We start from the raw sequence: 20,266 nt of genomic DNA, 5'->3' as shown, positions 1-20,266 counted from the left end.
AAATTTTAATGGGCGTGGCACGGCCCACTTGTGATAAAATCAATTTTACAAATATTGATCATAAATCAAAAATCGTTACACCTATAGTAACAAAATTCGGCAGAGAGGTTGCCTTTACTATAAGGAATGCTTTGAAGAAAAATTTACGAAATCGGTTAAGGAGCACGCCCACTCTTATATAAAAGATTTTTAAAAGGGTCGTGGACGAATAAAATAAGCTATATCTTTGCAAAAAAAGAGCTTTATATCAATGGTATTTCATTTCCCAAGAGTATTTATACCAATAAATAGGAAAAACTTCAAATTTTAAAAAATGGCGTGACACAGCCCCTTTTATGACTAAGCAATTTTCTATGTTTCGGGAGCCATAACTCAAAGAAAAATTAGTTCAGAATAGAACCATGTGTATATGTATTATTGCGCAGCCTTGTAACACTATTAAGCACACAAAACAAACAACAACAGCATTTCAAGTGTACAGCTGAGTATGTAATGTTCGGTTTCACCCGAACTTAGACTTCCTTACTTGTTTTACAATAAATACACAGGGCAACAATATTTTGGAACAACAGGCGAAATAAGGCTTATCTTGTATTTCATGGCTTTTCGTATCTACTGATTTCTATAGAGACCACATACAATTTATTTTATGGATCGCTAGAGGGGCAAGGTGTTCTCGTGAAAATTTCACAAATTCCTCTGAATCTCTATATTACAGCAACGCTTCTCACTTCCACTCTGTCTCCAGCTTTTGGAGTAAATATTAGTTTAAAAGTTAAAAATAAGCCTTGAAGCATGCCACATTTTTGAGCTTAGGCTGGAGGAGTCTGAATTACCAAAGTTGTTGTTGTTGTAGCGGTGCTTCGCCCCATCAATAGGTGCGACCGATCACAAATTGTCATCAATGCCCTCAAACGGGAGTCCAAGGAAACTTGCTGTTTCAACAGGGGTGGGCCATAGTGGGTGTTAGAGGCGTTGGTTCCACATTACAATTGAAGAGATGGTGGGTGGCATGTGGGGACACATTGCAAGCAGGACATACATTTTGTATGTCGGGGTTGATTCTGGATAGGTAAGAGTTTAGCCTGTGACAGTACCCCGATCGAAGTTGAGCTAGAGAGACGCGCGTTTCCCTATGGTGAATGCGTTCCTCTTCATCACAAGGAGTGGATCGGGTAATATGTCGACTGCCTTGCAAACAATTTTATTTAATCAAGTCGAACCTCACTTGAGATATTTGCTTTCTAAAATATAGTTGGCTGGAGTTATTGTGGAGGAATAGCAAAGCCACTGTGGAGGAATAGCAAAGCCACAGGTGAAAGGTGTCATAACCGTCTTAGTTTGAATTCAGAAGAACAAAATGCTATACTTGTATAACCACAAAGAGAAAGTTGTCAGCCTAGAGCCTGAACCAAAAATGAAAGAATAGAAAAGAGACCTATCAATGCTAATGAAATTTATTTCACATTAACAAATTTATGTAATTTGATACTTTCGTATAGTAATGCCATTCTAACAGAGTTAACACCCCAGCGGGTTAGGGGGTCAGAATATACCCGCGGTAGGTATGCCTGTCGTAAGAGGCGACTAAAATACCAGATTCAAGGGGTTGTGTAACGCCACCCGTTCAGGTTGCCAGCACAATATATAGCTTCTCCATACCCAATTGTCAACCTCACCTATCCGCGTCGAATCCGGTTTCACTAACAGACGAGGCTCTGGCGACCCCAAGCTCCTCATGTAACTTGGGGGTGGGGAGGGAGGGATGGCCTGAAAGTTTAATGTGGCCATATAAATCGTTCCCGAGATGATCGGGCTGGCACCTTAATGGTGCTGTGTTACCGGAGCGTACCGAATCTGTATCCGGCAAAGGACCATCACATCGATAACACTCCCCAAAGCCTTCGGGGAGCAATCTTAACGCTACAACGACAACAACAGAGATAAACCTCTATAGAGCGGTATCAGCTTATCAAAAGTAGACTGAGAATATCATTTTATTCAATACCTCATTTCATTATTTTAGTAGGTAACTACTTTGGCGCGCATGGTCTTATTTGCATTAGAAATAGCTTCCTCCCTGCAAAAATCGTAAGTACTCCATGCATGCATGTATCGAGTACTCGCTATGGACCAACCGAGTGCTCCAAAATTAACCACAATTCATACAAAACATATGGTCCAATTAACATTGCGATGTCCTAGGACTAGACCATAAACTCCAGCTCCGCATTACATCAGAGTAATCCATGGAGTACCTACAGTCCAATAAACATCGTGTAGTGATTAATATCGTTAAAAACGAGCAATGATCGGCTTACAATATCCCTGCAATAACCGCGAGTACTCCAAGCATGCATGTATGGAGTACTCGCTATGGACCAACCGAGTGCTCCAACATTAACCACAATTCATACAAAACATATGGTCCAATTAACATTGCGATGTCCTAGGACTAGATCATAAACTCCAGCTCCGCATTACATCAGAGTAATCCATGGAGTACCTACAGTCCAATAAACATCGTGTAGTGATTACTATCGTTAAAAACGAGCAATGATCGGCTTACAATATCCCTGCAAAAACCGCGAGTACTCCAAGCATGCATGTATGGAGTACTCGCTATGGACCAACCGAGTGCTCCAACATTAACCACAATTCATACAAAACATATGGTCCAATTAACATTGCGATGTCCTAGGACTGGACCATAAACGCCAGCTCCGCATTACATCAGAGCAATCCATGGAGTACCTACAGTCCAATAAACATCGTGTAGTGATTACTATCGTTAAAAGGAGCAATGATCGGCTTACAATATGTTCGTGTAGAAACATGAGTTGGTCCATTGCTGCATTACAGTGGAGTATAATGGTAAGTACTCCAGTGGACCACATGGTCCAACGGTTTTTGCAGGACTACAACAGTCGAAATAAATAAGAAGGCATACCAAGTGCGCAATTGGTTCAAAAAAATACAACAAAAAACAGCAACAAAACAAAGTAGTAAAAGAAAAGTAACCAAAAGTGAATTTAAACAAAGTTAAACAACAAATTGAAATTATACGCTAGTTGATTTGGGGGTTTGAGATAACACAACAAAAATAACACTGTTAACACAACAACAACACCAACGGGGTTTGATATACACTCCATTCAAATCGATACGTTACGTTACATATATTTGTTTCTTTTTTGATTTTGAACTGTGCGGATATTCGCTTCAACATACAAATGAAGAAATTCTATATCAATAAGCTAATCATAGTGATATCCCATTATATACTACAGATTTGTTTACATAAATTTAAATCACTATGAAACAATTTCTTTTTTGTTTGCGCTTTTAAAGCGGTGATCAAATGATGGCTGTTCATATTTTAACAGACGTTAAAATTGACATACATAAGTGTTTATAAACCACATACGGTAAAAGTATTTTCATATGTAGATATATGAAAAGCAACAAAAACAAACGGTATGAGTCTTTTCATATGTACATAGATATATGAAGAACATATTGGGTATGATGTAAGAATCATTTTATTTACTTAAATTAATTTCAATCGCTATTCCAGCGTTCAAACGGAAATCTGTTCAGAAGCTTTTGTAATGCAGCACATGAAGGTATATGTATGTATATGCCAGCACAGATTTCGAAGTAGACGAAGTAGACGAAATGAAACTGTTGGCATTTTTTATTTCTATCGTTATTTACATATCTATATACAATTGTCAATTGAAAATATTAACTCTTTTTATTGAAGAATTAAGTTTTTTCATTTAGTTTTTTAATTTGGGTGTTTTCTGTTGTTGTTGTTGTTCTTGGTTAAGCGTATACCAATCACATAATAAAAGTAAATCAAATAATACATTTCTAAATCATACGGACGTAACACTTGAAATAGCTTTTTAGAAATTTGATCACATGATATGAGCAGCAGATAGCGGTTTCTCTACAAAACAGCAGTTAACAGTCAAATTTAACGGACTAAACGAAAACAGTTGTATACCTTTAAATTCTGCATTCTTTAACTTATATTTACTTAAGTCAATACGTTGGCTGATGGTACCAATAAAGAGTTCTAGCAAACATACATTGCCGTACTTGTGCATTTCTACTCGCCTGTCGTCGCAGGCAGAGAAACATTAATAGCAACAACAAATCGCAATCAAAGCGTAGGTGTGTTCCAACTAAAGTTGTTTCTTTATAAATCAATGCGCGCGTGACATATTATGCAACTCTGTGGTCTAGAATTTGGAGCTTTACGATATCCAGAGGTGTAGATTAACATTAACCAATTTTGGATTTATGTCTATAGAGACGACGTATAAGTTTATGATAAAATTTTAGTTTTTGTATGCATGTTTGGGGTTAGATACTAAGAAGTCCTCCTTTGTGCAGCTTCCATGGACGCAAAACTTTTACATTTACTAGAACACTCCAATGAAATTTTGAGCATGCACCGAACTAAATTTAATTTTTGTTTCTCATGCGTCAATAAACTGGCATACAAGTCATTAACTATCGGACAATGTGTGGTAATCCGCAATCGAGGAATACAAATGAAAGCAAAGCAAACCAAATCTCGTCAAAGCGTGGACTTCGTAACCACAAAATAGTCATTATCAGAGTAGTATTTTTTAGCTTAGATCAAGTGACTCGCAAGTAGACGGACTGCATTCATTGTTGTTGTTGTTGTAGTGATTTGTGTTGTTATCGAGTTGATGGTCCTTTGCCGGATGTAGATCCGGTACGTTCCGGTACCAAGCCCGACCATCTCGGGAACGATTTGTAATGACCACATGCGACCTTCTAGGCCATAACGCCCTCACACCCCCTAGATCCATGTGGAGTTCGGGGTCGCCAGAGCTGTTGTTGTTGTAGCAGTGCTTCGCCCCATCCAATAGGTGTGACCGATCACATTGTCATCAATATCCTATAACGGGAGTTCTAGGAAACTTGCTGTTTCAACAGGGGTGGACCATAATGAGAGGGGTGTTAGAGGCGTTGGTTCCACATTACAATTGAAGAGATGGTTGGTATCATTGGTGACACATTGCAAGCAGGTCATACATTTTGTATGTCGGGGTTGATTCTGGATAGGTAATAGTTTAACCGGTTACAGTATCCAGATCGAAATTGAGCTAGAGTGACTATCGTTTCCCAGACTCGCCAGAGCCTCGGCTGTTAATGATTCGCCACGGATAGGTTAGGTTGACAATTGGGTTTGGAGAAGCTATATATTCCGCTGGCAACCTGAAAAGGTTGCGCTACACAACCCCTTGAGTCTGGTATTTTAGTCGCCTCTTACGACAGGCATACCTACTGCGTGTATATTCGAACCCCTAACCCGCTGGGGAATATGGACCCTCTTGGACGATTCTTTCGTATGACAAGTGCTCAACGGAATATGAAAATGCGGCCGATTTTCATTTCATAAATGCCTCATAAGTGAAAGACAGCAGCCAGCAAACTGATGAGAACTAAGCAGCGCTGGGACTGCTAAAACAACAACAAGCAGTTCTGGGAATATAAAACGCTCCAGCTCGTTGTTTATCTAACACCAATACATCGGTTAACAGGTTAATCGGTACTTGTTCAGGAATATTGTCATTCTCAGACTTCTCAGGAAAAGAGCTGCTCTACGTTTTACTCTTGCCGAAATGTCGAATTTTATGGAAACGATTTCGAGTCTTTAGATATCTCAAAATATGAAATATGAAGTTATTTAAAAAATGTCTGAGATAGTGCATTCTTGAGACCAATTCCAAGACCTACACATACCAAAAAAAGGAAGTATTTATACCGACAAAATAAAAACTGCAACAGTAGAGCGTACTTTGTGCAAAGTCCTAAATATGAAATTGTTGAACCATTTTAAGGGATAAGGCGCGACAAACGAAACTCAAACGCTGAGTGTGAACGCTGGATTGGTTGCCCCCACTCACCCCTGCTCGTATATGTCCATGTCCACGCCGATACATTTGTATGCAGATCTACATTGTATGTTCATTTATTTGTAAGTTTGTGTGTGGATACAAGGTGGGTGACGTGTATAAATAAATAGTATAATTGGAGCACCAATTTGTGGCTATTCATTAACTACGGCGTACTACATGTATTTATGAATGTGCACAATTGTTGTATTATATGCTTGCATATAGGCTCTGAATGTAGTATGTATGTGTGTTTGTATTATAGGTGTATGTGATGAGTGAATGTTAATTGTTGTTAGTTGATAATGATAATGAACTTCATGACTCTCTAGACAACCTAGAAATAAGAAAAGTGTTATTATTCACAAGTATCAGCTTTTTCAAAGTAACATTTGAATAAATAGAAACGCTAAGTTGGCTGTCACCAAGGTGTAATCTCAGTATCAATACCCTGTTCCCATTTGATTTTTCCTTATTTTTTTCTTGTTGTTTTTATCACTTAAGCATATGAGATACAGTCATGCCGTGTTGCCCCAATGCTTCATACCAATTGATTGCAGTTAAAACTCGTTAGTTCTATTACGTTACAGCTATGCCGGTTCCTCAGCAGCAAGCTGCTCCCCTGCCCCCACGCTATAAATAAACATTTGGTGACAGCTTTCGTCACACAGCGACGCAACGCTTCATTGCACACAAAAATTTACATTATCAAACAAACTATATTTTGCCATATGTTCGCGTGTTCTTTTATTATTGTTGTTTGTATGTTCTTTTAATTAGCGCTTCACAACTTTTTTAATTAATTCATATAAAAAAAGGTTGTCTTGTCTGTCTGCTTTTATTACTCAATGCCATTAGCTTCTGGATTACATGATCGCAACTTTGCTTGCACACACATACCTTATTTGTTATCAGCGTCTCCTCGCTTCACTTCAGTGACATTATCAACTGGTGGGTAATTTAATTTGTTAATATTATTTATTGAAAATCAAAAGTACTTTTTTCATTCCTAAACTACTTTCATCGCACAAAAACAAAACATCAAGCTGCACTTAAAAGCCAATTGCACTGTAATAAAAAAAGTAAATCAGCAGGCGAGCAATTCGCGTTGGCGTGTTGTCAACCACAGGGAATTGCGCCTACCGCCAATAAAAACAAATTTTCCAGCATTCAATGCAAAAGTAAAACAAACATTGAGCTAAGTTTTCTTAAATTTCACCTTAAATATAACAACATTCCACTTGTTTTGAGCTGCTAAACTTTTATTAAAGTTGATTTCCACGAGTAATACAAATTTTTTATTCCGTTCCCAAAATGTGTGCGCAAGCAACACTGTGGCGGGCAGCTGTTGTGGTGGTGTTCAAAGCATTGCCATTGCGAAAATTTTGGCAGTGTTCACAATGAACTCGAAATGTTTTGTTAATTTGTATACCACGATGCTGGGTTAAGTTATGGCAAGAGTGCGGTCGTGGGAATTTCTCACACTTACTCTCTGGGACATTGTCCATAGGGAGCGCCCTCATTGCACGAGGGAAAAATCCACCTTCCTAAACACTACCAGACTGCCTAAAAATCTGAGTCGTCTTGTTTGTAGTCCTGGACATCGGCAGAGAAAGTAATAAATTTACTCCTCTTCCTTAAAATCCTGTCAGCTTCCGCAGAGGAAGCTTGTTGGTATGCGCTACCGTCGAAGCAATGGTACAATAGTGCAATGTGTTCTGATGACACCGGTATGTACCTTAGGAAGCTAGTTCTCTTCCTTTAAAAACATGGCCATAAGGACCTTGAGGCAATAAGGACCTTGAGGCCTCTTAATCAAACCGGTTCGTCAACAGCAAGTCCTTTGCCCTAACGTCCTGGCCAAGATTGCGTTTGCTGGTACCCGGCAGAGGACGCTATGGACGCCAGAGGCTCGAGGACTCCCTACATCCTACTTTATCGCATTGGACTTTAAAGCTTCCCAAAGGTAGTCGGTTCTATGTACCGGAGCGACTCGGGATTCCCTTTGCAGCCCTCCCTATCCCGCTTTGCTGCCCTCCTTTGGTCCACTGTAAAGTCCATCGCCTTTGGCGACAAAGTGCTGTCGGATGCGAAAAATGCGCGAGCGCTTTCTGCCGACAATACATAACGCATTCTACGGTCGACAAAAATAGACGGAGGGCCAACAGATACGCACGTAAACATAAGTTCAGAGCGTCACCAATTACCATCATCGCCAAAGAGGTTGAGGATGCCATCGGTCATGCTAAACCATCCAAAGCAGTGGACCCAGACGGCATAGCCATGCCGATGCTTAAAAGCCTAGGGAAAGAGGGTTTCAAATGTTTAGCACATGTCTTCAACCTGTCTCTTTCCACCTTTGTCATACCCGAAAAATGGAAAATGGCCAAGGTGGTCCCGCTACTAAAGCCTGGGAAACCAGCTAACAGGAGAGTCATATCGCCCGATATCTCTCCTATCGCTAGTAGCCAAGACGCTTGAAGCTATTTTGCTCCCCTTCTTCAAAGCAAATTTGCAGCTAGCCTGTCATCAGTATGGCTTTAGAAAACTCCATAGCATCACCACCGCGCTAAATGGCATTAGCACCCAGATAAATTGTGGTTTAAATCAGAAGCCCCACCATAGAATGGTACTCGCAGCGGTAGACATATCAAAAGCTTTTGATACGGTCAACCATGGCACGTTACTGCAAGACTTGGAAGGGTCTACCCTTCCCCCATGTCTTAAAAGGTGGACCGCAAATTATCTGAGTGGTCGGCAGGCATCGGTGCAATTCAGAAACGAAATATCAAAGCCAAGAAGAATTAAACAAGGCGTGTCACAGGGTGGTGTCCTATCCCCAATTTTGTTTAATTTTTACATATCAAAACTGCCTTCGGCACCGGAAGGAGTTACTATCGTTTCTTACGCCGATGACTGCACAATAATGGCCACAGGCCCGGGCCCACAGATCTTTGAGCTTTGCAACAGAATAAACGGCTACCTCCCTGATCTCTCCAGTTTTTTCGCCTCGCGAAACCTGGCATTATCACCGACTAAATCATCCGCGTCCTTATTTACAACTTCGACGTCCCAAATGTCGACCATTTTGAACATCCACGTCGATGGCACTACGCTGCCGACTGTCCCACAATCCAAAATCTTGGGTGTGACGTTTGATCAGGATCTACATTTTGGTGAGCACGCCCCCGCAATTGTTCCGAAAATCCAGAGACGTAAAAAAAACCTCAAATCCCTTACTGGCAGTACTTGGGGAAAAGATAAAGAAACGCTCATTACCACATACAAAGCAATTGGCCAGCCGTTTGCGTGCTACGCGTCCCCTATATGGTCGCCAAGCCTAAAAACTACCCACTGTAAGAAGCTACAGGCCTGTCAAAATACTGCGCTCAGAAACGCCACGGGCTGTCTTCTTATGTCCCCAGAACACCCTCTACATAATGAGGCGAGAATACTCCCCATCAGGGAGAGAAATGAGATGCTAACTAAACAGTTCCTGTTGAATACCCAGAAACCTGGGCATCCCAACAGACATCTGATTGATGAGCCAGCACCGCCTAGGGACTTAAGGAGTCATCTCCGTAAGCATTTTGAGTAAATACGGCACCTGAGAACTCAGCCGTATAAGCAAAAAAACACAAGCAGGTCCTTGGTGAACTCCACAAACAGGCGTCGGACCTTTATGCCGGGAATTGCCCGGTGAATCCAGTACTCAGGGAACAGTACCCAAAACTTGCGGAAGAGGAGCGCATACTCCCCAGGGAAATGCGAGTCACTCTGGCTCAACTTCGTTCTGGATACTGTAACAGGTTAAACTCTTACATATCCGGAATCAACCCCGACATACAAAATGTATGCCCCGCTTGCAACGTGTCCCCACATGACACCAACCATCTCTTTAGTTTTAATGTGAAACCAACGCCTCTAACACCCCTTTCATTATGGTCCACCCCTGTCGCAACAGCAACTTTCCTTGGACTCCCGTTAGAGGATATTGATGACAATTTGTGATCGGTCGCAGCTATTAGGTGGGGCGAAACATTGCTACAACAACAACAACTCGGGATTTTTCCCGACCAAGGGCTGTAATTTCAGTGTAACACCATTTAATTTGTTGTATCCCTCCCACCCCAAAAGGCCTTAAAAACGGTCTGGCTGTCGGCATAAATCGTTGCATTTGTGTCTCGAACCTTACTATCCTTCAGCAGTCTGACTGCTTCTTCTATTTCATAGACCTCCACCTGAAACTGCATGCGTGATGAGGTCAGTACGATTGATTTACCTTCAGATGCTTTGAATACATTCCACCTCCAGTTCCATTTTGGAGCCATCTGTGTAGATTGTAATGCCCTTATCACTGTCTAGGTTTTCCACCCATTCCCCCTTGAAAAATATTTTATGCTCTACACCTGGTAGTCAAAAACCACCGTGCTATGGGCGGTGTCGGACGTTAGGTCATTTATGATTCCGTTTAATCGTCCCCATGTCATGTCGTCTAATATCGTTGCGTACCCGTACTAGTACATAAAACATTATAGCCAAGTCACTTAAGACTAACCGATAAGTCTTCTTATTATGCTTGTAGCGATGAAGACACTCCCCGAAGGTAATGGGCAGTGCTATCGATACTTATGAAAAGGAGCGGGATATTGTTCTCGGAATTTGATTCTCTCTGTTATTGGATCTTCTGCAAAGACTTTATGACTGCTTACCGCACCGAGGGTGAGACGCTCACCTATGATCCAAGCAACTACAACATTCAGTTCCTGCTCCTAAAGACCAGTAGCAGCTTCAAGTGTATTTTCATTTCAAAATTATAGGTGCTAACTCGAAGCTCCTCCTTCCTGAGAGACAAACTTCCAACTTGCGGGGTTTGTTGTTACAATATCTAACTCTCAGTTAACCTTCTTCTTCGGCGATAACTGGAAATCCGGGTTCAATATGAGGTTCGAATGGCGCAATGCTTTAGAAGAAGCGACAAACTAAGGGCTGTTATTTCAATGTAACCCAGTCGCCGCCACTGAAGCAATTGCTATGCATCATAATATCATGCTGCATACCAGGACACCACTTAAAAAACGTGACCGAAGCAATTGTGACGGCCTCGTAACCATGACACGCAACAACGGATAGCATTATTTAATCAAGGTCTATATCGATCACAGAAATAGCAGGTTAGAATATCACGGCATAGCCATTTGGATAGGCGATGTCCATCTCAGGATTATAAATATATGCATCTCTCATTCACCATTTAACCATTTTATCATAGCCGTATCTTTTCTTCTGGAATGAGCATGACGTCGTGAATAAAAGCCCGCTGCTTCGCTAGCTAGGTCGCATTTGGCGATAGGATTAAACGTCCGAATCTATATGAATTTCAACAAAGCTGATAAACGCTTGAGATAAAACTGAAGCTCCGCTAGGATATTGCCTCTTTTCCAACTTGCTTTATTGCAAGGAAGGACGGCGCGGTAGATTCTTGAGTGAAAGGAATCAGAAGTGATTACTGGTAAGCCAATATAATGGACCAAATGGTAGGAACCTCGCCGTACGTGCAAGTTCCCTATCGAAGAAGGCAATTTACTGTCAACCTTAAAAGCGTCAGATTTGCTAGCCCCGTCCTCACTAGGCAAGGAAGAAAGGAACAATCCTTGTTGCGCTCGCAAATTTGAAAAAGTACAGATGAGCTGTACAAAGTATTGTTGTTGTTGTAGCGATAAGGGCACTCCCCGAAGGCCTTGGGGAGTGTTATCGAGTTGATGGTCCTTTGCCGGATGCAGATCCGGTACGTTCCGGTACCAAGCCCGACCATCTCGGGAACGATTTGTTAAGACCACATGCGACCTTCCTGGCCATACCGCTCTCCCACCCCGTAGATCCATGAGGAGTTCGGGGTCGCCAGAACATCAGCTGTTAATGAAAGAGGATTCGCCACGGATAGGTGAGGTTCACAATTTGAATTTGGAGAAGCTATATATTGCGCGGGCAACCTGAAAAGGTTGCGCTACACAACTCTTGAATCTGGTATTTTAGTCGCCTCTTACGACAGGCATACCTACCACGGGTATATTCTGTCCCCCTAACCCGTTAGGCACCCGAAAACTTTGCCACCGGCATTGTTCTCATCAATGATTGTATTTTGCCGACTATCAATCACCCACAAATTTTTGATGTGACAGTTTAGAGGAGACCATTCTCAAGTACATTATTTATTTGGCAACCCTCGAACAAAGCTCTCCCTTTGACCATGATGCCCGAATGGAAACACAGCCTCCTCATTTTATTTTTCATATATTGTCATCTTCTTAGTAATAAGTACTATCGATTAAAACTTAAAAATAACAGGCGTGCGATATCACAATTAATAAATAAGATTTAACTAATCTATAACAAATACATATATACTACTTGCACGCACGAGCATGTTTAGCTACTCTAAAGCTCAAAAATTCGCTATTCATCAACAAAAAAAAAACCTTTTTGAAACGGCAGGGAATTCAATTAAACTTTGTAATATTTAACTATGTTTTATGCGCCTGAGCCCAGAAATTAAGCCAACCTTATTTTATACTATAACGGCATTAGATCTGCTAACGATTCCGTAATTGTGCTATCACGAAAGCGCCCAATACGAAGAGCATACGAAATGACATGAGCCACATAACTTTGTTCGTGCACGCCATGGAACAAATAGGCCATGGCACCTGGAGAGAGAAAAGGATTTGACAATTGAAAAGTAGATACCATTACTGGCTTTGTCTTACCTTTGGCATGTATGGTAACATCGGAACCACCATGTAAATTCTCATCGGTATTGATCGCTGCTTGCTGTGTGTATTCCCAAGCTGTGGTATCCTCTGTGGAGGGATCAACGCGCTTACCATTAGCATCGGCGCGAAAACCCTGATAGCTTGTGCCATAAGTTAGTGTTGTATAGGGCGTACCCTCGGTGCGAGATGCTGACGCAATACCCAGTATATCAGCCCCTCTCTCAGGATGACCATTTATCGTCAAACTGTGCGAATGATCTGCGGTTACAATGATCAAAGTTTCGTCCAGTTGATGGCTATATGGATAAAAAAAAGACTATTGCAAAAAGCAAACTCAAATAAAATCTTTAAAACAAAAAATGAAACCCAGACTGAAAAGGTAGATCTAACCAGGAACCACAAATATATGGGTACGGCACGGTAACACGAAATGAAATGCGATACCAAACAAAAGTTACTTAGCAACTCATTGTATAAGAGATACTGCATGTGGCCAGCGGAATTTATTTGCTTATGGGACTATCTTCAGATGCAATAACTAGCCGAAAGTCCGTGGTAGAGTCCGCTGATCCTTCCCGTTTCATTATATGCTTGTTGTTGTAACTGTACTTCATCCTTATTTAACAAGTTCCTTAATTGATGGGACAGTCCTTGTGGGAGCACTGAGCAGTCAGCACTTACCAAAAGCACACTGCAATGCGGTGAAAGACAACTAAAGGACTGAGATAAATCATATTCACAAAATGTTTGACACCCTATTATCCTAAGGCTGAAGTCTCGGATCTTCTATCTGCTTATAAAAGGAAGAAACCCCATTTCAGTAGAACTAAAAGCTAATCCGCAGGATGCGGTCAATTTTCTCATCTAATAAAATAAAATAAATAAATATAAGGCGTGATATCCTCCGAAGAGATTTTAGGCCGGGCTTCTCTTCCAATTTATGTCATACTCCTTTTAAATTTTTTCTGCTAATTATCGGGACTGGACCTACATGTTTTATGCCGACTCCGAACGGCAAGGCAGATTAGTTTTCACTGAAAAGCTTTTCGTGGCAGAAATACATTCGGAGTGCTTCCCAAATCACTGCCGAGGGGCGACCCCACTTAAAAAACTGTCGATGCCCAAACCACAAGGAAGCCGAAAGCAGTTTAAAGAGGGGCACCAAAGCCATAACCGAAACAGCAACGTTATTTGGTATCGGTTTCATTCCCGTTAAAAATGTTGCGTAACACCCACCTCATCTCTTGTATTGCGGCTTCAACAGCCTCGTTCAACGCCAAAGCCTCAGACAACGCGCGTCTTGCCGTGCCACGATGGTGCGCCTGATCAATCATGCCGCCCTCGACAACAAGCAAAAAGCCTTTATCTTTACTCTTTAGCACCTCCAACGCCTTTACAGTCATATTACGTAACGAGGGCATGCCCGCATCACTGCGATCGCGCTCGTGATCATACTTCAAATGCCCATTAGCAAATATGCCCAGCACATAGTCCACTGCATCACCATCCAAAGCATTCAATTCGCCATTATTTTGCACGACTGTATAACGTTCGCCAGCTTGTTGTTTGTATTGTTTCCAATCATTAATTAAATTACGTCCGTCTTTCGAAACACAACCCCACGTGTCAATTGGATCCGCCGAACTATTCGTTACGTCAGAAACTAACATTTGCCTGCCGCCACCCATAATAACATTTATTTTACGTCCCGTCTCACCTTCCACCAACTGCTTAGCAATATCTTTGCAGCCCTCTTGTTGTGCTTCCGGCGACATTTTGGCTTCACATTCCCAGCGTCGATCCGCAGAGTGCGCATATAAGGCGGCTGGTGTTGCATGCGTTACGCGCGTTGTTGTCACAAAGCCGGTATTCATGCCATCAACCTGCGCCCATTTAAGTATAGTCTGCACATGATGTGTGGAATCCAAGGAAGCGCTGCAATTTTTAAGCTGTACGCTAGCATCAACACCGCCTGTTTCATAGTTGATTTTGACGCCGCCAAAAAGCGCAGTCGCAGTTGAAAAGGAGTCCGGCACCTGCTTGTCAGCGCAATAAGTCTGTAAGGATATAAAGCAATAGCTTTAAAACGAAAAAAAAACGTTCGTAGTTTGTCCTAGTGCTGGCTTACCTTCAGCAAACCCATGTGCGGGAAGCGCTCCCAGCTCAACAGTCCTTCTTCTTTGAAAGCGTAAATACGTGTCGCTGTCACCGTATTCGGACCCATGCCATCACCTACGAAGAGTATCACATTTCTGGCACGTCTTCGATTCATTTCACGACTCAGCGCAATCTTCAACTCTTCAATACCCTTCTCGTACCACACTTGTTGCTCTGGTGGTAGTTTAACATTCCAAAAGGGTATATTATCACCGTCCGATACGTCGTTGCCCATTTCGTAGTGCACCAAAAAGCTGATACACATAATGGTGAAAAGTACGCTGGAAAAAATAACGGCTACAATGAAAATTTTCGATTTGAACACATTGGGCTTGGGCAGATTGGGTTCATTCATTGAGTTTGTGAATGCATGGCTAGAATCAAGACTATCCATTTGTACCTCGATACCATCTTGTAAGCTTGGCAGCTTGGTTACGTCCATGCTAACTGCTGGCATTCTTTGCCGTAGGTGATACGTTTTGGTTGATATCGTAGGTTCTTTGGAGTAAAGCCTGATTTCTGCAAATACAAAGTAAGAATATTGAAAAAAGTGAATAAACAGAAATAATCGGAAGTATCATTAGCTCCATCGGAGCTGATAGCGGAATTTTAAAGAAAGTATGGGTATTCGGAGGCTCAGACAGAATTCGTGATGGATATGAAAATATGAGAAAACTTTTCGGTTTCTCTTTTATCGCGATGAGATAACACCACTGACTGATTCTTTTTAGAAAAGTTGTAAATCTATTATCACAAAATTTATTTATTTGCTTTCTAGATTGTTTTGTTACCTTTAGCTATTTGCATTAAATTTGTGGCATAAAGATACTTAATTGATAAGAAGTATATGTAAATAAAAACAGGCCGAGATAGAGTGGGTAAGCAACTTTTACGATGTTTTGAAGGTGGCTAGCTTTTGCGGATGTGATGATCCGCTGCAGATAATCCAAACAAATTTTAAGGGCTAAGAAAATTTGATTTTCTACCACCATCTGAAGAGAGTTGAAGCCTCTTATTAGAAGAGGATCGTCGATATGTTTAATAGACTTATCGAAATGACAGTTATTAACTGATCACAAATTTAAATAGTCCGGTATCGTAGACCCGACTATAGGTTGAAATTTATTCCAATGCCCAGCCAAACAGAATTCTATGGTCCAGAGCCCGTCTGCGGACTCACAAAAGCACATACACGGGAAACACAAGTAAATGGAAAGCACAGCGGGGCGGACAACACTAGATTGAATGCCCATGGCAAAGACAGACCAAATTGTATATACCTCCAGCAACGAGAGTATCAGTCAAACTCATGAGCCTAAGCAGTGAGGACCTACGAACTCTCACTTACTAATATTCTGTACATTATAGTCTACGATATCACCTATGTAAGTTAAATCTATTCGAGACACAAACTTTTTTGAGCTGAAGAATGAAAATGCCGATTCACATTCTCTACGAATGCATCGCTCCGGCAAGGTAACAACAATACCATCTTGGCCGTGTGACTTTTATCCCTTCGTGAAAATCCTGAAGAGGTACTTAAATATCTATATTATAAGCCTCTACATACAGTAGTAGGCTGAAATTTCAAGCACAGCAGCTCTTAATATCGCAGTGCATCGGGGCTTTAAAATAATAATTAGGTCCGTCAAGCTGGACCCCCTCACGATGGATTCGAAATTTGATAGGCCAGGTATTATGTGCTAATTTGTTCCCAAAATAAAAAATTTTGTGCTCAAAATTTAAGTACTTTTTTTAACCTCAAAATGAGGGGTTCAGCTAGACCCCCCCCCCCCCCCCCCCCCCCGCCTCATAAGCACTAGGTCAAACAAAAAAATTTGAATGTGGGAATTATGTGCTATTTATGTGCTCCCACATAAGCTACGGTCTGTCCAGAAAAACAAATGGAGGCAAGGGGGAGAGGGGCATATAACCCCAGACGGCAAAATCGAAACGGTAGAATTTTGTGCTATTTAAGGGCTCAATAGTTCCAAAAACGATTCGTTTGTGGGGGTCCAGCTGGCATTTAATGTGCTGGACGTCCAGCTAGACCCCCCCCCCCCCCCCTTCCCTCATAAGCACTAGGCCAAACAAAAAAATTTTAATTTTTATGGGCTCAATAGTTCCAAAAAGGATTCGTTTTTTTGACAACTTTTAATGATTTTTTTAAAACTTCAAAAGTGGGGGGTCCAGCTTGATGGACCTATAATAATTCCAATTCGTTAAACTAATAACCCATCCCTAAAACACCGACTATAAATACTCCTCGCGTTCCAATGAAGCGTGATCCAGATACGGAAAGAGATTTAACATGCAAATGTGACCCATATGGATCAATTTGTTGTTGCATTTCAATATTAAATTTCTATCCGTATCTGGGTCACGCTTCATTGGAACGCAACAACTAATTCTGAGTGGAAGATCGATCTCTCTAGGCTGCCGTTTCAAAAATAGCTTACTCAGAATTGGTTGAAGAATGCTTTATCTTGACTTGCAACAAATTGGATTTATGTTGAGATCAGACGCTTCTCAATAGATGAATCGTTTTTGAAAGAAGCACTGTGATAGAGCCCTCGAACTGGCAGCCGAGATAAGGTAATCGTTCACTGAAGTAGTTAAATTCTTAAAAAAATCTTATTTATTTTAAATTAACAAGTGCAAAAAGTGAAAATTGTAGATTCAATATGTAAACACATATAGGTAGGACTCAATTGAAATGATTGGTTGACTAATTAAGATAAAGCTACTCATATTTATTCAACAATTAACAAAATTGAACAAAATAATGTTACAATTATCTTAAAAATATCAACTTGAGTAATGATGATGGGATAAAATTAAAATTAAAACAACAATCACAACAATGGCAAATAAATATAAGAAAGTTTACAAAACATGATCTGGAAAAGGTAGACACTGGCGTTTTTTGGTTGAGGACAGCCATTTTATCGTTATAAGCTAAAGATTTTTTTAGTTAGCCTCCGCAAATTTAAAAAAAAATCGGATGCTTCAAAAAAAGGAAATGAAATGTTAGCAATGCTCATCCATCCTTTCGTCCGACCGTCCGCTTATTCCATCGAATGCTCGTTCTCACATGTTTTTTTTGTTTGCAATAACTCTGGGGCAGTAACGGGAAACAGTCGTGCAAAGCTATAGCTCCGCACTAGAGGTTTAATGACTACCTCCGAACTGGAGCTAATCGGTCTCAGGGCCGAACAATTGGCAACCACACTTGTACCAACAACGCTTAAGTCTGAGCTATATACAAAGATCTATTAAGACTACTCAATCTAGGTGTTTTTCGTAATTTTTTCCTACAACTGATCAGTCTACCGTTATTTTTTCGTGTGGTAACACTATGGGCATATTCAGTCTATGTTAGGTCCTAACCTAACCTAGATAGTTACAAGGGCAGCTATACTGCCGCACCTAAAGGACATTACAAAGTGCTAAACAAAGAACATATTCAAATTCCGGTCTGGTCAGGATCTACATTTTGGTGAGCATGCAGCCGCAATTGTACCGAAAATCCAGAGCTGCAATAAAATCCTCAAATCTCTTGCTGGCAGTACCTGGGGTAAAGATAAAGAAACGCTCATTACAACTTACAAAGCAATTGGCCAGCCGATTGCATGTAACGCGCCCCCCATATGGTCACCAAGCCTAAAAACTACTCACTGGAAGAAGCTACAGGCCTACCAAAACACTGCCCTCTAATCGCCACGGGTTATCTTCTTATGTCCCCAGATACTACATCTACATAATGAGGCGAGAATACTCCCCATTAGGGAGAGTTCCTGTTGAATACCCAGAAACCTGGGCATCCCAACAGGCATCTGATTGATGAGCCAACACCGCCCAGGGGCTTAAGGTGGTCGCCAAGCCTAAAGACTACTCACTGGAATAAGCTCTATGCTCGCCAAAATACCGCCCTCAGAACCGCCACGGGTTGTATTCTTATGTCCCCAGAACACCATCTACATAATGAGGCGATAATACTCCCCATTAGGGAGAGAAATGAAATGCTAACCAAACAGTTCCTGTTGAATACCCAGAAACCTGGGAATGCCAACAGATATCTGATTGATGAGCCAACACCGCCCCCGGGGCTTAAGGAGTCATCTCCGTCGGACCTCTATGCCAGGAATTGTCCGGTGAATCCTGTACTTAAAGAACAATACCCAAAACTAGCAGAAGAGGAACGCATTCTCCCTAGGGACACGCGAGTCACTCTAGCTCAGCTTCGATCTGGATACTGTAACAGGTTAAGCTCTTACCTATCCAGAATCAACCCCGACATACAAAACATATTTCCTGCTTGTAACGTGTCCTCACATGACACCAACCATCTCTTTAACTGTATTGTGGAACCAACGCCTCTAACACCCCTCACATTATGGTCCACCTCTGTTGAAGCAGCAAGTTTCCTTGGACTCCCGTTAGAGGATATTGATGAAAATTTGTGATCGGTCGCACCTATTGGATGGGTCGAAGTACTGCTACAACAATAACAACAACCGATTTGTTAGAAACAACACCATAGAAATAAACTATTCCAAGTGCTCATTCAAATAGCACCCGGGCAACACATTAACCACCATTCAACCGCAGCTTCATAACGGCCTGCTAAGTCTACGACTCATTCTGAATACTGGAGTTTCACTTTACTGTCTCAATGGTTAGCCTGCTTCGGTCATTCGTTGAATTCATGGATACCGAAAATCCTAAAGAGGCGAAAGAATTTGACAAAGACGCCTTCAAAGTACGTTAACCTTTTCAGCAGAGTTCCGCGATTCAAAGTTACAAAAACAAAGCTACAACAAATAATACCAGCCAAACTTAATTAAGCATCCACTTACTATTAATTACGCTTTTTGAAGTCACTTCCGTTGTGCGGGGGCTGTGAGCTAATTTTTGATTTTGGCTTGAGTTGCTTTGACTTTGTGTCTTCTGCGGGTACACACCTCCCAAACTAAACGCGTTTAATATTTTATTGATCTCCGTTGGCGCTGCTGGCGCTATGTGCTTTACTGGTGCTGCTATTGTGTAAGTAACACGTTTCAGCCGCAAATCCAAACTTTTATTTTTCTCGTTTTTTGTTTGCCCTCTGCACTATAAACAAATAAAATTAATTGTTTTACGCGACTATTTATTTAGTTTTTTGTTTTATTTTTGTAAATTATTTACTTATTTTATTTTGTAGTTTTGTTTATTATTTCACACATTCAATGGAACTCAGGAACTTAATTTATTTGTAAGTATGTATGTACTTCACTTGCATGTATTGGAATGTATAACAAAAAAATTGTTCCACGTTTTATGATCATTCCCGCCGCCAAACAACTAATGACATACACGAACTACAAACGTACCGTTGCAACGACACGCTCCAACTGA

At 41.2% G+C, this 20,266-nt stretch overlaps 2 protein-coding genes across 5 annotated transcripts in view; both read right to left on the bottom strand.

Annotated features, from left to right (window-relative positions):
• Positions 1 to 7,292, bottom strand: part of LOC137248905 (ceramide synthase) — a 209,594-nt gene extending 202,302 nt beyond the window's left edge. The window contains exons 1-2 of one of the 4 annotated variants that reach the window (XM_067779882.1): positions 7,159 to 7,269; positions 6,840 to 7,078 (exon numbers count right to left, since the gene is read on the bottom strand). The gene's annotated coding sequence lies outside the window, so the exon portion shown is untranslated. The other 3 variants (XM_067779884.1, XM_067779886.1, XM_067779885.1) reach the window with 3 other exon arrangements.
• Positions 7,293 to 12,216: 4,924 nt separating this feature from the next.
• On the bottom strand, positions 12,217 to 20,266 carry Alp12 (Alkaline phosphatase 12). Its single transcript, XM_067779878.1, has 6 exons — positions 20,057 to 20,266; positions 19,729 to 19,981; positions 14,841 to 15,388; positions 13,949 to 14,769; positions 12,707 to 13,008; positions 12,217 to 12,646 (listed from the first exon to the last, which is right to left on the bottom strand). Exons 3-6 carry the CDS (start codon positions 15,324 to 15,326, stop codon positions 12,513 to 12,515), a joined length of 1,743 nt encoding a protein of 580 aa, XP_067635979.1. The 5' UTR covers positions 15,327 to 15,388; positions 19,729 to 19,981; positions 20,057 to 20,266; the 3' UTR covers positions 12,217 to 12,512.

Source organism: Eurosta solidaginis, chromosome 4 (assembly GCF_040869045.1).
Source record: "Eurosta solidaginis isolate ZX-2024a chromosome 4, ASM4086904v1, whole genome shotgun sequence".
NCBI lineage: Eukaryota > Metazoa > Arthropoda > Insecta > Diptera > Tephritidae > Eurosta > Eurosta solidaginis.
Note: the sequence above shows the minus strand (reverse complement) of the source record. Positions and strands in the feature narration are given on the sequence as shown.